The sequence below is a fragment of the Anolis sagrei genome, chromosome 2 (genome assembly GCF_037176765.1).
Source record: "Anolis sagrei isolate rAnoSag1 chromosome 2, rAnoSag1.mat, whole genome shotgun sequence".
In the NCBI taxonomy this organism is placed as follows: Eukaryota; Metazoa; Chordata; class Lepidosauria; order Squamata; family Dactyloidae; genus Anolis; species Anolis sagrei.
In genome coordinates this window covers 163,083,983-163,104,677 of record NC_090022.1, presented here as the reverse complement: position 1 = coordinate 163,104,677, position 20,695 = coordinate 163,083,983, and the positions used below count along the sequence as shown (strand labels likewise).

The following is a 20,695-nucleotide window of genomic DNA, read 5'->3' as shown; positions in this document are numbered from 1 at the left end:
CCCTTTGTCTATGTAACCAATATAATTATTATAAAACCTAGTACTGGAGTCTGTGTCTATTTTTTTTCTCTGAAAGTGCCTAATGCAACCTGTCTCACTAAAAGCGGAATAAAAGAACCTATTTAATGTTTTTAAAGGTACTTATGACAAGTTCCACTGCTGAACGGCTCTCACAGTCAGGAGGTTCTTCCTCATGTTCAGATGGTGTCTCCTTTCTTGTAGTTTGAAGTCATTGCTTCACGTCCTAGTCTCCAGGGCAGCAGAAAATAAGCTTGCTCCCTCCTCCCTGTGACTTCCTCTCACATATTTATACATAGCTATCAAATCTCCTCTCAGCCTTCTCTTCTTCAGGCTAAACATGCCCTGTCACTTGCAACTCTGGTGAGGCTCTCTCTCCATTTTCTACTTGCCATCGTACTAAGAGAGTGAGAAGAGCAGCCAGAGGCAGCCATCATGCCGTGCCCATTGCAACTTGTGACCCTCATTCCATGTTCTGCTACTGCTCTGTTCTCTGACTATTGCACTAGACTATTCAACGCCAGGCCGGTTTATGGTTTCATTCTTGACTTATAATAGCTTGAACAAAAGGGCTTCGGGTGGGACTGAGAAACTGTTATCTAGAGAAGCAGCCAGCATCTGATGGACTTAAATCCTTTTCCTATTGCCATTCCTTTTTCCTTATATGTCATGCCTTAGACCAGGGGTCCTCAAACTATGGCCCAGGGGCCGGATACGGCCCTCTAAGGTCATTTACCCAGCCCTCGCTCAGGGTCAACCTAAGTCTGAAACGACTTGAAAGCACACAACAATAACAACAACAAACCTATCTCATCAGCCAAAAGCAGGCCCACACTTCCCATTGAAATGCTAATAAGTTTATTTTGTTAAATTTTGTTAAAATTGTACTTCATTTTAATTATTGTATTGTTTTTAAGGGGGTTTTTTTGCACTACAAATAAAATAAAATGTGTGCTGTGTGCATAGGAATTCATTCATTCAAATTATAATCCAGCCCTCCAACAATTTGAGGGACTGTGACCTGGCCCTCTGTTTAAAAAGTTTGTGGATCCCTGCCTTGGACTGTAAGCCTAAGGGCACAGAACTGCTAAATTAATGATGTGCCTTTTTAAACTGAAGGGTGTAGTATAAATGCTCTCTATATGTAAACAGACAAATAAAATGGCTCCATCTTTCACATCGGCAGCACAGGTGATCTCCCTAAATAGGAGTACTTTCTGCCAGTTTCATGTGGTCTGCCTGCTATGCCAATTCCTGGAAAGAGACTCTTAGCTCCAGTGATTCATTCATTAGTAACCTCTAGACCAGAAAACTGCAACAAAATTTGGAAGAACTGCACTAGACTATTCAACGCCGGGCCGGTTTATGGTTTCATTGTTGACTTATAATATCTTGAACAAAAGGGCTTCGGGTGGGACTGAGAAACTGTTATCTATAAATCCAGTACATTCCCTTGTTGGAGGAGAAAGCCCTTCCAAACAACCATGGGTATACTTTATGACAACTGGAAAAAGGGCCTTCTCCATGGTGGCCCCCATATTAAAGATGCCCTCTTCTTAGAGATATGATGGGTGTCTGTGTGCAGTACAGTTACAGGTGCACTGCCGGTTGGCAAAAATGTGTCAATGCGCCATATATGTATTCTTATTCACTGATACAATGTCTTTAGTAAATGTATTGTCGAAGGCTTTCATGGCCGGAATCACTGGTTGTTGTAGGTTTTTTTGGGCTATATGGCCATGTTCTAGAGGCATTCTCTCCTGACATTTTGCCTGCATCTATGGCAAGCATCCTCAGAGGTAGTGAGGCCTGTTGGAACTAGGAAAATGGGTTTATATGTTTGTGGAATGACCAGGGTGGGACAAAGAACCCTTGTCTGCTGGAGCTAAGTGTGAATGTTTCAACTGACCACCTTGATTAGCATTTGATGGCCTGGCAGTTTTTTGGTGTGGCTTGCTAGTGCCTGGGGGAATCTTTTGTTGAGAAATGATTAGCTGTCCCTGATTGTTTCCTCTCTGTTGTTTTGCTGTTCTTTTGCTGCAGTCCACAGATATATAAACCCATTTTCCTAGTTCCAACAGACCTCACTACCTCTGAGGATGCTTGCCATATATGCAGGCGAAACGTCAGGAGAGAATGCCTCTAGAACAAAACCTACAACAACTCTCTTTAGTAAATGTTGTATATTTCGTGCTAAGTCTTATTGGCGCTTTTAATCACATTGGTTCATTAATATGTAGGACTTTGCACTAAGGGTTTGCAGTCTATCTCTCTACTCTTTTATGGTTTTATGGTTTACACACAACAACACTATAGATAGCATACAGTACTTAAAAGACCCCTCCCTCCATGTTCTGGAGTTCTTTACCTTGCTGAAACTCTTCAATGTGTCCTCAGCCCTCACCAATAAGGCAAATCATTACTTCCTCATCTGTCTTATTCAAGTATTCTGTCTTATGCAGTTTATATGAATCTGCACTGCATTCAAACAGCATTATATGGCAGTGCAGTTGGGGCCCAAATCACAATTTTCTGGACAGATTTCTAGAAGTGTCAGTTCCCACTTTCCCTATAGTTCTTCAAGAGCTGGCAAGGGAATGCAGAGAAAAACTCTAGGAAACAGAAGCAAACATCAATGCAGCCTACAGTAACTCGGGGAGGAATGTATCTGAGAATCAGAATGTTTGATGGTCCTTTCTGCCCTCCCACAAGGTAGAAAGATGATCGCCAAGGTGGAGAAATAAGAATTTATAATAGATAAATTGTTTATGTGAAGGAATTTTTTGCTGCCTCCCATGGACATAATACATGGAAGCCAGCCTAGCCCTTTCTTCATCCTATGCGAGCTGGTGAGGAAAGGTTGGTGCCTCCTATTGTAGAAGATATCTTTTGGGACTGAGGAGAATCTAGAACAAGTGTGTACATAAGGAGGCAGAGCACATTTCTAACTTCCAGAAAGAGTGGAGTTCCGCTCTGCAAGCACAGACTTATAGTTGCAAATGAGTGGGTAACCACTCAAAGAATGAGAATTAAAAGGTAAGCAACCTGCTTTGAAAACATTATTATAACACCCATGTAATAATAATAATACCTGCATCCACATCATTGGGCCAGCCACTGGACTGGCTGCTGCCAGCTGCTGGGGACCTCCCTGTCCCAGGGTAGAACACATCATCTACCGGGCTCTCCATCTCACTGTCATCTATCGACTTGGGCCTCTTGGTAGAGCTGCAAAGGAAACAGACCACACAGAAGAGGAGAATAAGCAACAGGGAATGATGAGAGGTAGCAGAACTAGCTGTGGAAGGGCTTCAACCTCAGGGGAGCAAGAGTCCAAATTAAGACGCAAAGTAGCTTGCAGGTTTTGTTTTATCTTCCATGATGGCACGTGGGGCTAAAAGCAATCGTGCAATGACTTTTGTAATGTGTTTTTCCTCCCTCCCTCCCTCCCCTGCACCCATCCATGCTACCCAAGAAAACACCTCCAGGTTTTCCCAGCCCTCCACCATTAGTTTTGAAGATACTGTCATTGCCATAGGCATTGACCAACTCAACGTTCTGTTAAAATTTACTGTTCCACCACTAGGTCCTTGCTCTCATTTGCAGTGTCATTTTGTCTACAACCTGTGTTGGATGGGGTTACACTCCCCCTGAAGATGATTGGATTCATCACTGAGCCTGGAACACCAGGTTTCAGCGGTGACCAGGGGAGCATTTGCACAGTTAAAACTTGTGTGTCAGCTGCGCCCGTACCTTGGGAAGTCTGACTTAGCCACAGTGGTCCATGATCTGGTTACATCCCGTATAGACTACTGCAATGCTCTCTACGTGAGGTTGCCTTTGAAGACTGTCCGGAAGCTTCAAATGGTCCAACGGTCAGCAGCCAAGTTACTAACGGGAGCGGTGCTCAGGGAGCATAAAACTCCTGTGTTGCGCCAGCTCCCCTGGCTGCCAGTTTGCTACCAGGCACAATTCAAAGTGCTGGCTTTAGCTTATAAAGTCCTAAACGGTTCCGGCCCAACTTACCTGTCCGAACGCATCTCCTCCAATGACCCAGCTAGGATCATCTGGGGAGGCCCTGCTCTCAGTCCCGCCTGCGTCACAAGTATGTTTGGCGGGGACAAGAGACAGGGCCTTCTCAGCGGTGGCCCCTCAGCTGTGGAATGCCCTTCCTACAGATATTAGATCAGCCCCCTCCCTGTTGACATTTTAAAGGAAAGTGAAAACCTGGTTGTTTGAGCAGGTAGGGCCATAGCCAGAAAGAAAATTCGGGAGGGGTTGAAAATTTCGGGGAGGGGGGGTTGAAATTTTTGCGGGGGGTGGGGGTAGGTTCAGCTCATGCTGAAGCAAAGAGCACAGCAGGGGGCAGAGCAGCCTTCAATAGCCTACAGCTCCGCACCTGTCAACCACCTCCACCAAGTCTGGCCTCCTTAATGAGAGCATTCAACACCCCCCCCCCCTCAACTTGGTTGCTTCACTACATCGGCTATTGCTGCAAGTTATGACAGTGTGACATAATTGTCAATATTTGCTTGAGATAGTGCTTGCAGTTCTTGAGGGACTCTTAATTTTTTGCGTCTCTTAGACTTAGCATGGGGATTTGGTTAACCAGTTAAAATTCCTGAATAAACCAGGGTTTTTTTTAACTTGAAAAATTTCCACTCCCCCGGCCTGCGAGCAGGCATTTGAATAGGCAGTGTAACGAACATAGGCATATGGAACAATTGGACGATGAGACTGGATTTCGATCATAACTATGAGACGCAAATGAGACGGTTTATTGATTTATATTAACTGTATGCTACTGTTTTAATTGTTTTTAACTGTTTTATGATGAGCATTGAATTTTGCTATTGTTAACCGCTCTGAGTCGCCCAAGGGCTGAGAAGAGTGGTATACAGATATAGTAAATAAATAATACTATTAACTGACCACCTCCCCCACAACTAGAACTGAGGGATGGCCTTGCCACAAGAGGTACCTCTTGATTCCAAGGCTATGATACTTCAAAAGGACAGAGCTTCTTCTGTGACTCAACAGATGCAGAGGATGTGAAGACTTACCTGCTAGAAGGCGGAGATGTTATTGACCTTCTACCAAGAGCCACTTGATTGATGTTGTAGTAACTGGGACTCTCCAGGTCAGCCAGAGAGAAATTTGGACCAGACGCTGTGGCAACAGGAGCTGAGGAATGAGAGAGCATAACTCAGAGATTGGAAGCAAACAGTCTTCCTTGCTGAGCAGTTTCCAGATTCCAGGAAAGAAGAAAGGGATTTTTTTAATGCGGGAATTTATTTATTCATTTTATATTCCACCTTCTCCCCTGCACAGGATTTATCTAGTTAGAGGCATTACTGACTTTATGGTAGGGATAAGGAACAAGTGACCTTCCAGATGCTGTTGGTTTGTGACTCCCATCAACACTGACCATTGACCACAGTGGCTAAGGATGATGGGAGCTGCAAGCCAACATCTGGAAGTTCATTGGGCTATGAGCATATCCCTAATAATAAGCCAGAGCTACTCATTGAGTTGTTCTTGGAAGAGTTTGCTTTTTGGACAGTGCAAGAACTTGTTGGACTGAGCTGAATTGGGAGCTGTTGCTTTGGAAGTTATAATGCAGGAAAATACTGTATTTCATCACATAATATCCCTACTCTGTACTTTATAGACTGTATTAGGTGCCCTGCTGAAAGGACACAAGGGCCATATCCATAAATCCGAGTAGACGGAAGCAGCAAGTAGGATCTGCAATTAAGGACACTGACAGAAGAAAGTACTACTGGGTGGGTTTTGCTACATTAACCAACCCTTATAATGTGAGTCTTGGAAACCAAGGTGATAACTCCAAAGCCTGATTTCTAATCCTAAATAAACTTCCCATTTAGTACAAAGAGCTTCAAGCACAACACAAATGCAAACAATGAAAATGATAACTCACAGTAATGAAAAATTTATATTAATTCTAACCATACCCAGAGTAATTTCCAAACCAAATGTTTTTTTTCTCATACTATTCCAAACATCTAATGTACAGATTTGTACATTTTAAGTTTTTGCATTGTTATATTTGTGCACTGCCACAAAATAGTTTGTCACTTGCACATCAAATAAAAAAAATTCAAGTAAGTAAGGAATTTCATTCTGGTCACTCGTTATTCTCCCTCCGCCTCATGTTTCTCCTCAGCTCCCAGGCAACATTGAAAGTGTTGGCTATATGGATTGATGACAATGATTTTAATGTGTTTTTAACTTAATGTTCTATTTACTGTTTTAAACTGTTGTTATATTTGTTTATATTTGTATTATCTTGTGGCATTGAATTGTTGCTGGTGTAAGCCGCCCTGAGCCCCCCCCCCCCTCGGAGGTTGAGAAGGGCGGGTTAGAAATGTGGGAAATATCTCTCTTTTCCAATTGGAAAAGAAAGTGATATCCAATATTTACAATATATTACTTGGCTAACTGAAAAAGAACAGGTTAAAAATGGCATGATAAAATGGGCTCAAAACTTAAGAAGACCAATTCGAATGAGAGAATGGGAGCAAATGTGAAATAAAAAACTGAAATATACATATGCAATGGATTTAAAAGAAAATTGGATAAAAATATTCCACAGATGGTATACTACACCTAAACAATTAGCTAAAATGTATAAAACAGCTTCAGATAAGTGTTGGAAATGTCACAAGCAACTTGGATCTTTTTCCCATATGTGGTGGACATGTAAAGTAGCATCCAAGCTTTGGGCAGAAATACACGAAGAAGTACAGAAGATTTTAAAAATCGGAGTACTATTTACTTGGGTTTACAGATCTAGATCTACAATTAAATGAACACGAAGATAAGCTTTTTACATTTATCACAACTGTCGCCAGAATTGTCTTTGCAAGAGAATGGAAGCAAGAATTAAATCCACCTATAGAAGAGTGGATAGAGAAAATTAGGGAAATTATGGACATGGACAAATTGACTGTTTTGTTGAAAAAAAAATATGGGCAATACGTTAAAAAGAACAAATTGGAACCCTCTCCACAGCTACCTGGAAAAATTGCGAAAATAGAAGACACGATAGACATTTATTTTTTAGGAATATTTTTAATAATCAAAAGACATTAACCAAGAAGATGGAATAGAAGTCAATTTTCTTTTTTCTTTTTTTAATTTTTGTTTTTGTATCTATATTTTATTTTTTAACTATTTTTTTCATTTTTCACTTTTTCATTTTTTTATTTATTTTTTTCACTTTTCAAATTTTTTTTCCTCTTTTTTCTTCTCTTTATATACTTCTATCTTTCTCTCTCTTTCTATACTGTTATTGTTCCCACTCTTTCGTTGTATTATGGAAAATCTAATAAAATTCCTTTTTTAAAAAAAGGAATGTGGGAAATAAAATAAATAAATAAATAAATAAATAAATAAAGTGCAGGAGTGGGAGCCAATTTCAACAACCCCCTCATAAAAGAAATGAGGGGGAAGCTGGGAAGAACAGCAGCAACCTCTCCTCTAATTTCCTGGTCTCTCCCTGGCTTGCTATCTTCTCCCTCAATTCACAATCATGCTGTTATCCTTTATCCCAGTGTTATCTCTCTTCCATTCTCACGTGGTTAATTTCTCATCTTGTTCTTATCCCCTTACCTGCTTTATCCCATCCTGGTGTATCAGGCACCAAGTCAGATGTAACAGGGCTCTGAAGAACTGACTTTTGGTGTTGCATGGCATTGGTTGCCTGGGGCCAGTTGGAAGGGGAAGGAAGGTTGAGGCAGGTCAGCCCTGGTCACCTGATTTTGGGGAAGGGGGTCTTGTTTGGGGGTACTTGGTGTGTGTGAAGCTAAGTTTTAAGTAATTTTTCATCTGGCTTTTGGAACAGTCAAAGGTCATTTTGCCTTTGTTGCCACAGGCTAGGGATGTACTTTCCAATTTGTTGTTTGGGGATGGTTGCATTACAAGAGAGATGGCTCACTTGGCACAAAATGAAGATCTGGAGATTTGGCTTGGCCACTGACAAACTAGTTGGGGCCAGTTATCTCTAGTTAGTAGGTAATAATAATAATATTAATACTTTATTTATATCCCACTCCATCTCCCCCAGGGGGACTTGGGGCGGCTTACATGAGGCAACGCCCATCAACACAATAAACACAGTATTACACAAAACATAAAATGCAAAAACCAATATAATAGACAACACAGAAATATATAATCAAACATCGAACACAAGAAATTCCACTGTGAAGAACCACTTCAAGAATAAAAATTTAAAATATTTTAAAAACACTGGGAGATAGGCCATATAAATTATCATGAAGGGGAAAACCAGGATGAGGAAGGATTTAATTGCATATAGCATATATAATGAAATTATAGCATATATAATGAAATTGATCTGTGATTAAAAAGACTAGGGGGTTGATTTGTTCTGGAATGTTACTTGCCTTATCATACTGAGCTTGGCTTGGCACAACGAGGAAACAAAGGAGTTATCAATCACATATGCTGACATAGATGGAGAGGGGGAGGAATCTTGCTGAAAGTATGTCTTAGTATTTTGAGTGGAATCATTCCAATAAAAATAGTATAATAGAAATATGTGGATTTACTCATTTCTCCCTTCTCTCAAACTTTGAAGGATCTTGATGACCACCTTTAAAAAAATATTTGATCACCTTTGAGAGTTTTAAATCTTGAGTTATCTCTTGGTGATATATGGCAACAAAAATATTTAAAAGAGTTCCTGATTTTTTAATAAAAAGTTAAGAATGACTGAACTAAACAGCTAGCAACTGCTGCCAAACATTCCTGAGATAGGATGCCTTATTCACCCAACACTGGCCCTGTCTATCTGGATTAAATGCCTATGTATTACAGATACCTCAAAACCCAATTATGCATGTCTGAAGCTCATGAACCTTTTTGTTGGGAACCCACATGATAAGAAAAACAGCAAGTAAGACAAAACTATTCTGAGGCAATGCCAATCTTTTCAGGCATAGGCTTCTAAAAAGAGGAGATTACCTACATGTTTATACCATGTTCATGTAGCAGGTAATAGCTTCCATGTCAGTGCAGTGGAGAACCATGGAATTTAGTATGAAATTTTGAAGAAGATATCTATGCCCAGAACAGGTTCAGCAGCTTGGCTATTTCCTTTAATACTCATTCTAAACTCATAGCAGAACCATAGCAGAACCAAGAAATGTGAATGACATCCATCCAGGTGATTTCTCAGATTTGGCTCAAAAATCCAGTTGCCATAGAGGAGGCTTGTATGGACCACAGTAACAGATGTCACTATCTTGTATTTAAGAAGTTTAAAAGTGGAAGAAGTTTTCAGCAGTCATATGTGCCCCTCTATCCTTGATCACCTCAGGAAGCGTTGCATTAACTTACTCTGTGACACTCTCACCAGCTCTGTAACATTCCAGACGCCTGATGTCACAAAACAGTCCTGGAAAGTCAAATGCCCTGCAAAGAAAAGAAGACACACCATCTAGGTCAGTGTTTCTCAGCCTTCCTACTGCGGCGACCCCTTAATACAGCTCCTCATCTTGTGGTGACCCCCAACCATAAAATTATTTTCATTGATACTTCATAACTGTAATGTAAACATCTGATATGCAGGATGTATTTTCATTCACTGGACCAAATTTGACACAAATACCCAATATGCCCAAATTTGAATGCTGGTGAGGTTGAAGGAGGGGATTGATTTTGTCATTTGGGAGTTGTAGTTGCTGGGATTTATAGCTCACCTACAATCAAAGAGCATTCTGAACCCCATCAACAATGGAATTGAACCAAACTTGGCACACAGAACTCCCATGACCAACAGAAAATACTGGAATGGTTTGGTGGGCATTGGCCTTGATATTTGGAGTTGTAGTTCACCTACATCTAGAGAGCACTGTGGACTCAAACAATGATGGATCTGGACCAAACTTGGCACGAATACTCAATATGCCCAAATGTGAACATTGGTTGAGTTTGGGGAACATAGATCTTGACATTTGGGAGTTGTTGTTGCTGGGACTTATAGTTCACCTACCATCAAAGAGCTTTCGGAACCCCACCAATGATAGAATTGGGCCAAATTTCTCACACAGAATCCCCACGACCAACAGAAAATACTGTGTTTCCTGATGGTGTTTGGCGACCCCTCTGACATCCCCTTGAGACCCCTCCCCTGGGGTCCCAACCCCCAGGTTGAGAAATGCTGATTTAGGAAATAAAATAGAGTAGAAGTAGTGTCTAAAGGTAGCTTGCAGTAAGTGTGGTTGGACTGAAACCTCCCTTCTAGTCCTCCTATAGGTCCCCAGCTACCCACAATATTGGCTTTCCTCCTCCAGTTATTTTTATCTCCTTCTCTCCGTTCAAAGCCCCTGATTTCACAACTGGAACCTTCTCAGTTCTCTTAATCCTGATCTCTTACTGCTTACATATATTTCTTCAATTCCAGTGTAATTCTAAATCAGGTTGTGAGAGCCTTTTTGTGTGTGTCAGGAATGACTTGAAAAATGGCTAATCATTTCTGGTGTGAGAGAATTGGCCATCTGCAAGGACATTGCCCAAGGGATGCCCGGATGTTTTGAAGTTTTACCATCCTTGTGGGAGGCTTCTCTCATGTCTCCACATGGGGAGCCAGAGCTGGCAGAGGGAGCTTATCCGTGCTCTCTCCGGATTCTCAGTTACTAAAACCCATTCCTGGAAATGATTCCAGAAGCCTCTGAATCTTAGTTGCTAAAACCCATTCCTGGAAATGGTTATGAGACAACAAGTTGGAAAGTTAAGGGTTTCTGAGGCAGCAAGACAAAAGACTAGAGAATCCGATCCTAGGGACTAGTTCACTCACCATTGGGCAGTGGTTTGATGTCCGCATCTCCTTGCTGGTTTGAATTGTCTGATTGTCCGGATTCTGAAAAACAGAAGCAAAATCTGACATCAAAGGAATGCTGGTGCAAGAACAGAAGATGATTGTTAACAACTGGCACCCACTGTGTAGGTGCTTCTGTTCACCACTTTTCATGACCAATGGGAAGATTGTGCCATAAATGCTGTGCAACGCCATTTCACTTTCTTCTCCCAAAACATAATATAGTCAAAAGAAATGTGGCTCTTTTAAACATCTGATCAGTATAATGAGATTCAGCTTCTTTGATAGATTAATGTCAAATAGGTAATTCCTTACTTTCATATTCCATCACTGCAAGATTTTGAGAGCCATGATAAGCTCCCCACAAGTTTATCTGGCATTATTTTCAGCAATTGCTGAAGAATACGGCATAGTCCCAGAGAAGCCCATTATTACCATAATTCAAACATGACCCAGTAGTTTTTGGCACTTGAGTTGAAAATACGAGGAGTATCCTCCATCCCAGTCATTAAAAATATAATAAGAACCTTGATAATTGACATTTCACTTCTCTTTAATAGTACTTTCAAAGCTGCTTTGAGACAGGCCATCTCACATCTCATTGGAGGGAAGAATAGTAGAGGCCAAGATGAAGTACTTTGGTGACATCATGAGAAGACAGGAAAGTTTAGAGAAGACAATTATGCTGGGGGGAAATGGAAGGAAAAAGGAAGAGGGGCCGACCAAGAGCAAGATGGATGTATGACATCCTTGAAGTGACTGGATTGACCCTGAAGGAGCTGGGGGTGGTGACTGCCGACAGGGAGCTCTGGTGTGGGCTGGTCCATGAGGTCACAAAGAGTCGGAAATGACTGAACGAATAAACAACAATCTCACATCTCTATCCTCTCAAGCTCACTTCTTTCCTTACAAGCACTACCACACTGGCAACATCTACAAGATACTCCAGTTCCCTTGTTTATAAGCACAATGGAAATTATGTGGGATAAAAGCAAATTAAGATATTGCCTGACATCAGAAGAGAGCTAGACTGGTGAAAATCTTTGGAGAGATGCACAAGAAGGCTTCAACATGACCATCTCTGGATTCTTTCTGTATCTTTTAATTGTATTTTTGCGCACCCACCTCCCACTGAACTGGATCAGTTAGTTACAAGTCCACTGACATAATGTGTAGCTTGATCCTATGGACTGGCTTGTTTCAGAGCAGTGAAGTTTCAGATCAGGGACTGAGAATGATGTGACTTTATTGGCTATTACAAGTCCCAACAGCACTAGCCAATCTGGCCAATGTTTAAGAGCATGGGGAGTAGCAATTCAAAAATACGTATCTCCAACCCCTGTTTCAGACTAATCATTTCTTGAGGGACAAAATGAAACCAAATGCTTCACTATGGATCTTTTTTTAACTTTGAGAAGCATGATAATAATTAAATAATAATAATAATAATAATAAATAGCCCCCAAAATAAACCTCTGTTAATTGCAAAAAAAAAAAAAGAAAAAAAAAAGGAAAATACAGCTGTTGTGTGTTTCTGGAAAAACCCCCACTTGGAATGGTACATGAGCCACTTCACTATACAAATGAAAACATGGAAACAGCCTCATTGATACACAGAGAACAGAGTACATCATCAAATAAGCCCTTTATTTGATGGGTTTCCTCTGCAGTGTGCAAATCTTCAATTTCTGTTTTCCTGGTTCAGTTCTGACATGGTACTGTCCTGCTTGAACACACATATTTCCTTTCTTTACTGCTTAGAAGTAGTAAAAACTTGGATGTTCCAATTTGCCTTTGATTAATTGGTTCACTAGTTCATTTGGTCCTTCTAACCTTAACTTAATATCTGGCTCTTGCACTTTACTATCACACCCGCCCTTGCAGTTGTATTGCACAAACCCTTGCCCCGTCCTTTCAGTTCTGAACATGTCCACTGTGCTTGGCTACTGGTTGTTGGTTATTGGCTTATGTTTTTATGATGTTTTGTATACGTATTTTATTGTGTTATATTTCAACTATGTTTAACTGGGCTAGGTCCGCATGTAAACTGCCCCAAGTCCCTTCGGGAACATGGTGGCAGGATCTAAGAATAGAGTTATTATTATTACTGTATATACTTGAGTATAAGCCTAGTTTTTCAGCCTTTTTTTAGGCTGAAAAAGTCTCCCTTGGCTTATACCCAAGTCAAGGTTATTTATTATTTTACTCTGCCATTATTCTTATTTTTATTACATTTATTACTGTTACTATTACATTTCCATTATTTTACTCTATTATGATTATGATTACATTTATTATTTTACTGCCTCTGTTATTATTGGAAGGATACGTATGCATGTTTACATTGAAGAAGGTTAGAAAAATGGTTTAATCAGAATTGGGGCAGTCTTATCTTAAATTCCAGCTTTATGTAAATATTGAAAAACATTTAAGTTACTGATGTCTCAATTAATGTAATTGTATTTTTAATTTTAATTTTTAAAATTTACCAGAAGCTGCTACATTCCCACCCTTGGCTTATACTCGAGTCAATCCAGTTTCCTAGTTTTTTTGTGGTAAAATTAGGTGCCTCGGCTTATATTCAGGTCGGCTTATACTCGAGTATATACGGTATATTATATTATTCTCCCTGAAGGTTTTATATTTTGGTTAATGCCTCTCCTCCTCAGCAAGCGAGAGTCCAAAAGTGGCAGGCTCAAACCCAGCACCTCAATCCGTGGGTGATACCAGATAAGAGACTCCCCCCTGGGAAGACTGGGCGACTTGGAAGGCGCTGAACAGACTGCGCTCTGGCACCACGAGATGCAGAGCCAATCTTAAGAAATGAAGCTACAAAGTTGAATCCACGACATGCGAGTATGGAGAAGAGCAAACCACTGACCACCTGCTGCAATGCAACCTGAGCCCTGCCACATGCACAATGGAGGACCTTCTTGCGGCAACACCAGAGGCACTCCAAGTGGCCAGATACTGGTCAAAGGACATTTAATCAGCTACCAAGTTTGCAAAATTTGTGGGTTTTTTTTATCTGTTTGTTTGTTTTGTTCTGTTAGAAATGTAATACAATGTTCTGGTTGCGGATGACACGATAAATAAATAATGCCTCTCCAGGCTTGAACAGGAAGTGTCTATACCCAGGTATTTGCTGGCAAAAGTAGCAGATGAAATGCCAAGCTCTCAAGTGTTATTGACCAAAAAGGAAGGAATGACGGAGAGAAGGAAGGAAGGAAGGAAGGAAGGAAGGAAGGAAGGAAGGAAGGAAGGAGGGAAGGGAGGGGAGGGAGGATGTAGTGTGGCAGGCAGGCAGGCAGGCAGGCAGGCAGGCAGGCAAGCTATATCTTGATGGCTTTTATCCAATCAGGTAAACTTGTGACTTAGAGAAGACACTACAATGCTATCTAATTGGAATTTTTTTCTATTATTAACCTGTTAGGCAAACCATTTTCTCTGATTCAGCAAATTAATATTTAATTATCTGATCTACTTTACAAAATTCTGGAAGAATTATAGCATGATGATTCATAAGAGGTAATTTGAGCATACAAATAATGTCTACAAATTGCTAAGAATTGCTGCTAGATGCATATCCACAAAGAGAATCAAGGTGTTTTTTTCACAATTATGACTCAAATAGCAAGATCCAGAATAGAAGATGCCTAGATATATGAGGACAGGGGACTGAAATGCTGGGATGGACACCCAGTTTTAAGTTCCTTTGACTCTTTAACATGCCACAAACATCTTTCTTTATAGTAATACAGTACTCCCACCTAGACTTCGCTTGAATAAATAAAACTGTGGATAATAGTGAACCCTATTGAAATGAGGAACTTCTGGCACACGAATCTCATACAGTCACATAGGAAGACCTGGAAAATGCCTTGAGATAACACTTTTTGTCGTGTGTGGATAAATAAAACTGCAGATACAAGTCTCAGATACAGCAGTTGCACTCTAATTGCACCATGTAACAAAATTTGAAAAAAAATCTGTTCCTGGTTAGAAAGTGTTATTTCCTGTTTGCCTGTGCGGTACTTACTTTGAAAGTAGTTGTCATACTCCAGACAGCCATTTTTGTGGTTGTCACAAACTATGTTGAATTGGTTGAGATTTTATGAAATATTCATTGAAAAACTATAGCAAAGTGTGCTTCAGAATGCCCCACAAAAACAAAGTTTCTGCAGTTTAATAAACTTTGTATATGTTTTTATGACAGAACCAATTAGGAAATGGCATTTATAATCCAGGAACAAAAATCGTGTTATATAGTGTTGTCAAAAACTTCTTTCTGTTTCTGCAACTCCAGCATTTGAATGTGGCTTTCATATGTGCTAGGACTGTTGCGTTTTCTACTTTAGCCCTTCCTATCCTAGTAAACATTTCTAGATCTCATCTAGTACTTCCTCTGAAAGAGAAATTTCAGTAGATTGAACCAATTGTACAGTATCTTCAGATCTGAATAGAAGCAGAATATGTCAATATATTCTTTTCTACATATTCAGTGAAGGAATTTGCTGCTCAAATCTATCTCAGAAGACTAAAGCCTCATTTCCTTCCATGGCTTAGCATGAAAATCAGGATCCTAATTGATTTTTCTGTTCTCTGACGACAGGAAAAGTATCTCTTGGTTTGCAGAAAATGCATTTACTCATGACGGTTAGAAACATGTTACATTTTCACCCAAGTGGAAGTTCAGATTTGTATGGTTGCTTGCCCACATTCACACAGTGTGGCAACAGCATAACCCCAAAGTTTCTTAAAAGAAATTTTACTGCAGGTTATTGTCAATTTTTTTAACATTATTACTGCCAATGATTAATTATTATTAATGTTTTAAACACTATTTCTGTTTTTGAATACATTATAACTGTATCCTCGATTCACTTCTGATACAGTGGATGTGGTTCTTAATGAGACATGCCGCATTATCACGGGGTGTCTGCGCCCTACACCACTGGAGAAATTATACTGTTTAGCCAATATTACACCACCTGACATCCGCCGGGAAGTAGCAACCAATAGTGAAAGGACCAAGGCAGTGACATCTCCAGCCCACCCCCTGTTTGGCTATCAGCCAGCACGCCAATTACGTAAATCAAGAAATAGTTTTCTAAGATCTACAGATACACTTGCTGGAACACCCCAGCAAGTGAGAGTCCAAAAGTGGCAGGCTCAAACCCAGAATCTCAATCAGTGGCTGATACCAAATGAGAGACTCCCTCCTGGGCACACAGAAGACTGGGCGACTTGGAAGGCGCTGAACAGACTGCGTTCTGGCACCCCAAGATGCAGAGTCAATCTTAAGAAATGGGGCTACAAAGTGGAATCCATGACATGCGAGTCTGGAGAAGAGCAAACCACAGACCACCTACTGCAATGCAACCTGAGCCCTGCTACATGCATAATGGAGGACCTTCTTAGAGCAACACCAGAGGCACTCCAAGTGGCCAGCTACTGGTCAAAGGACATTTAATCAACTACCAAGTTTGCAAACTTTATGTTTTGTTTGTTTGCTTTTAATGCAATATATCTGTTTGGTTCGCTCCTGACATGATAAATAAAAAAAAATCTGACACAATAGATAGATAGATAGATAGATAGATAGATAGATAGATAGATAGGGCTGTGGTGCAGCTAGTTAGTATCTAGCTGCATTAAATCACTGCTGACTGAGAGGTCATGAGTTTGAAGCCAGCCTGGGTTGGAGTGAGTTGACCTATGCATGGAGCGTTGACCCATGCAGCCGGAAAGATAGTTGCATCTGTCAAGTAGGAAATTTAGGTACTGCTGTAAGCGGGGAGGCTAATTTAACTAATATATGTCACCATAAAACCTTCCAGCAGCATGCAGAAGAATGAGGAAGTACTCCGTCAAGAACACGGTGTCATAAGTGGACAGTGAAGCCCCCCCGTGGCCAGAACTAAGCATACCCTCACGAAGCAGGAAAAGCTGGAATGTTAAATTGTGTATATCTATAGATGTTGTATGTCTAAATGGCATTGAATGTCTGCCATGTATATGTGCATTCTAATCTGCCCTGAGTCCCCTGCGGGGTGAGAAGGGCGGAATATAAATACTGTAAATCTATATAAATAAAGATGTAATGTTCATTTGTGGGATTAACAGAATTCAAAAACCACTGGACAAATTGACACCAAATTTGGACAGAATACACCTAACAACCCAATGTATGTCCTTCACTCAAAGAAATTGATTTTGTCATTTGGGAGTTGTAGTTGCTGGGATTTATACTTCACCTACAATCAAAGAGCATCCTGAACCCCACCAACGATAGAATTAGGCCATTCCTCCCACACAGAACCCCCATGTGGGCCACAGCAATGCATGGCAGGGGATGGCTAGTAAATAAATAAATTCACCCAATGACAGAAAGTGGTCCTTGACATGGTAAAAAACAAGAGATATTAGGGTTTACAGGACTTCCAACAGATCTGTTTTAGCCTGCCAAGCCTAAAGATGATCATAAGAATGATTATCTGGACTTATTGAATGGACAGGGGTCTACGATCCCCAGAGAGTTAAATAGCCCATCCCTTTCCTGTCCAGACGTGGCAGAAGGAGGCCAGTTGCAGAACTCAGGTTACCTATGTCAACAACACAGCAAGTTTACCTCTATCACCGTCAAAGCAAAGCAAAGCAAAGCAAAAAAGAGCCAGGAAATGTGCCTCGTACTCTGCAACAGCTGGGGAAGCACTACGGAAATATTTCAAGAGTTGTTTCTGTTCTCTCTCCCCCTGCTCTCCATCTATTCCCTTTCAAAGTTGGCTGATGCACACTGTTCCCTTTCGGCCTTGCGACTGCTGGCAGCCATTTTAAAACTTGGCAGCCATTTTAGTGCTGGCGGCTAGGAGTGCTCCCACAATGCCGGCAGCAGGCAACTGACGGACGGACGCAGGGACGGACGGAGGAGTGTGGCTTTGCTCAGCTCAGGGACAGACAGAAGATAAATTCCTAAACACTACCAGGGAGAGCGGCACTGGGGACTTGGTTCAGAACTAATAAATCATGATTTTGTTTCTCTTTCTACTTTGAATAAATGTTATTGCAGCAGCATGGCAAAGGAGTGGAGGAAGAAATGGGGAAAACATGCTTCAGATACCGCTGCTGCAACTGGTCAGCTTTATACAGCACAATCCCTTACACAGAATTCATTCCCCATCTAAGAAATGCTTTTATGTATGCTGTAATATGAGTTCTTGGCTTGAGAAACAGACGGAACTGGCTTCACGTGTGATTATTTCACGTGTGATTACTGGTGCTTGTGATTACGTCATAAGCACCATGCTTCAATACATTGAAATCAAGACTTGTGGGGTCTATTTCTGGCATGAGAGAGGATGTATTTTTTAAACTTATTTAGGGAACCTTTAAAAAAACCCCTCTGCTTGCTAGCATAGCTCTTAAAGTAACTTACAAAACTGAAATCACTTGAATGTAAAAATAATCTAAAAGCAGAAGTAACAAATAGCAGCAAATAAAATGTACTGTTCTAATCAATCTGCAGTTTTTCAAGTGACTTCTGACATGAAAAAAAAATCTGCAGCACAGGCACTTGTTTAGCTGCAAAGTGTATCTGGATTGGAAAGCCTTTCTGAAAAAAAAATCCTGGTAATCAGGTTCCTAAAGACTGACAATACGCTCTTGTTACATCTAGGATAGACTACTGCAACACATTCTACTTGGGGTTGCCTTTGAAGACTGCTCGGAAGCTTCAAATAGTCCAATGAGAGGCAGTCAGGTTAATAACTGGGGCGGCATACAGGGAGCATACAATTCCCATGTTACGCCAGCTCCACTGGCTGCCAGTTTGCTACCGGGCACAATTCAAAGTGCTGGCTTTGGCCCATAAAGCCCTAAACGGCCCTGGCCCAAATTACCTGTCCGAATGCATCTCCCCCTATGAACCATCGCGGAGATTAAGATCCTCCGGGGAGGCCCTGCTTTCCGTCCCGCCATTGTCACAGGCACGATTGGTGGGGACGAAAGACAGGGCCTTCTCAGTGATTGCTCCCCGGCTATGGAACTCCATTCCTGGTGAGATCAGGTCGGCCTCCTCCCTCCTGTCCTTTAGAAGGATGGTAAAACTTGGCTGTGGGACCAATAATCAATAATAAAACTTTATTTATAACCTGCTAACATCTCCCCAAGGGACTCAGTGCAGCTTATATGAGGCTGAGCCCACAATACATCAATAATAAAAACAATAACAACAAGTAATACAAAACAATAAAAATAAAACTCATAACATAAATTAAGCAATAAACATTAACAGTAACACAACAACGTTTAAAAACCTATGGCTGGGCCAAATGTAATAATTAAAACTTAAAAAATAATGCTGAGCATGAACGGGTGAAATATGACTAGGATAGAGTTTCCAGAGAGGGATGGGCGTGCAGACACTCCTAGATCAATAATAAAGCTTTCGGGACAGGGCAATAAAGCGGCAATAGGAAAGATGACCAGGGCAATTAGATTTGATGCGGATGACTAGGACGGTTTTAAATGGTGTATTTTAATATTTTGATAAATGTGTTTTAATGTTTATGTATTGTATGTGAATTTGTGTCCCGGCATTGAATGTTTGCTGTATATACGCTGTGCTGCACTCTGAGTCCCCTTTGGGGTGAGAAGGGCAGAATATAAATGTTTTAAATAAACAAACAAACAAATAAATAATTTTCAGGGTATGTCACAGTTGGTAGGGATTTCCATTGCACTATGGAGAAGATTCTTACATTGGTCAACCTTCAGAGCTGGTGTAACCCTTACTATCACTTGTTCAGATTATTTTTAAAACGGGGGGGGGGGGGGTATACTTTCTACAGCGTTCTTTAGAATGTAAGGCTTTAAGGGAAAAAATATTTCAAAGTGAATCCAGAAATCCAGAAACAAAAGTTTACTTGTTTCCAGAGATTCTTAAAAACACTCTGCAAATCCATAAATCATATTACAGTAATCTTATTAACAAATGAAGCAGAGTTAATCTGATGGCAACTAAATCCTTAACCTCTGAGATGGCATCAAGTGAAATTGGGAGACAGAGGCACTCCTGGCTGCAGTTGCCATTTAATTAACAATCCCAATCCAGGCTACAAGTTTGCTCTTTCAATGGATGCAGTCTCATCTAGGACAAACATCTATCTAATCTTATCAATTGGCCACCCATCCAGCAAACTTATTTTTGTTTAATCTGGACTGAATGTCAGTGTTTGGTCTTTATTTAGCCCCTTACTGACTCCAAATACTCTGCTGCAGGGGCGGCTCATCTATTACGCAAAGTAAGCAGTTGCGGTACACGTTTTTTGCCAGGGTGCAGAGGCGCCTCTGTAAATGCCTCTCGAACACCACTTGAGGAGCATCCCCTCGGCTCACAACAGCCCTAGCAGTCTGGGGGGAGCCTCGGCTTCCTTGCCTCACTGCTGGGCGATCCTCTTCCCGAAGGGGCCAGGCTCTTCAGCCTTGCCTAGCCCCTCTCGTTCCTGCTCCATATCAATGATTGGTTGGGGGGGGGGTGCAAAATACTGTTTGCTTACCGTTGAAAATTACCTAGGGCCACCTTTGCTCTGCTGCTACTGAGAAAAATATACTACAGGTACATATATTTGAAGACACTTGATTACAAACTCCAATACAGTATCTTCCCATAAATTATAAAAAGCAATTGGAAATTTGAGCCTTGTAATAAATCTATTGTGCTGTAAAGCAGACATCTAAAAAATGTTCTGCTTCTTGAAAGAGGAAAAGCGCTCCCATCCCATCTGGACAAGACTCAAGAAGGAAACATAG

At 40.9% G+C, this 20,695-nt stretch overlaps 1 protein-coding gene across 12 annotated transcripts in view; it reads right to left on the bottom strand.

Moving 5' to 3' along the window:
- Window positions 1-20,695, bottom strand: part of NFIX (nuclear factor I X) — a 316,203-nt gene that overhangs the window by 56,987 nt on the left and 238,521 nt on the right. For all 12 annotated transcript variants that reach the window (XM_060763577.2, XM_060763578.2, XM_067464018.1 and 9 more), the window contains 4 exons: window positions 10,865-10,927; window positions 9,406-9,480; window positions 5,082-5,202; window positions 3,110-3,246 (listed from right to left, as the gene is read on the bottom strand). In XM_060763577.2, the coding sequence (XP_060619560.1) occupies window positions 3,110-3,246; window positions 5,082-5,202; window positions 9,406-9,480; window positions 10,865-10,927 (396 nt within the window). The remainder of the gene's footprint in view (window positions 1-3,109; window positions 3,247-5,081; window positions 5,203-9,405; window positions 9,481-10,864; window positions 10,928-20,695) is intronic.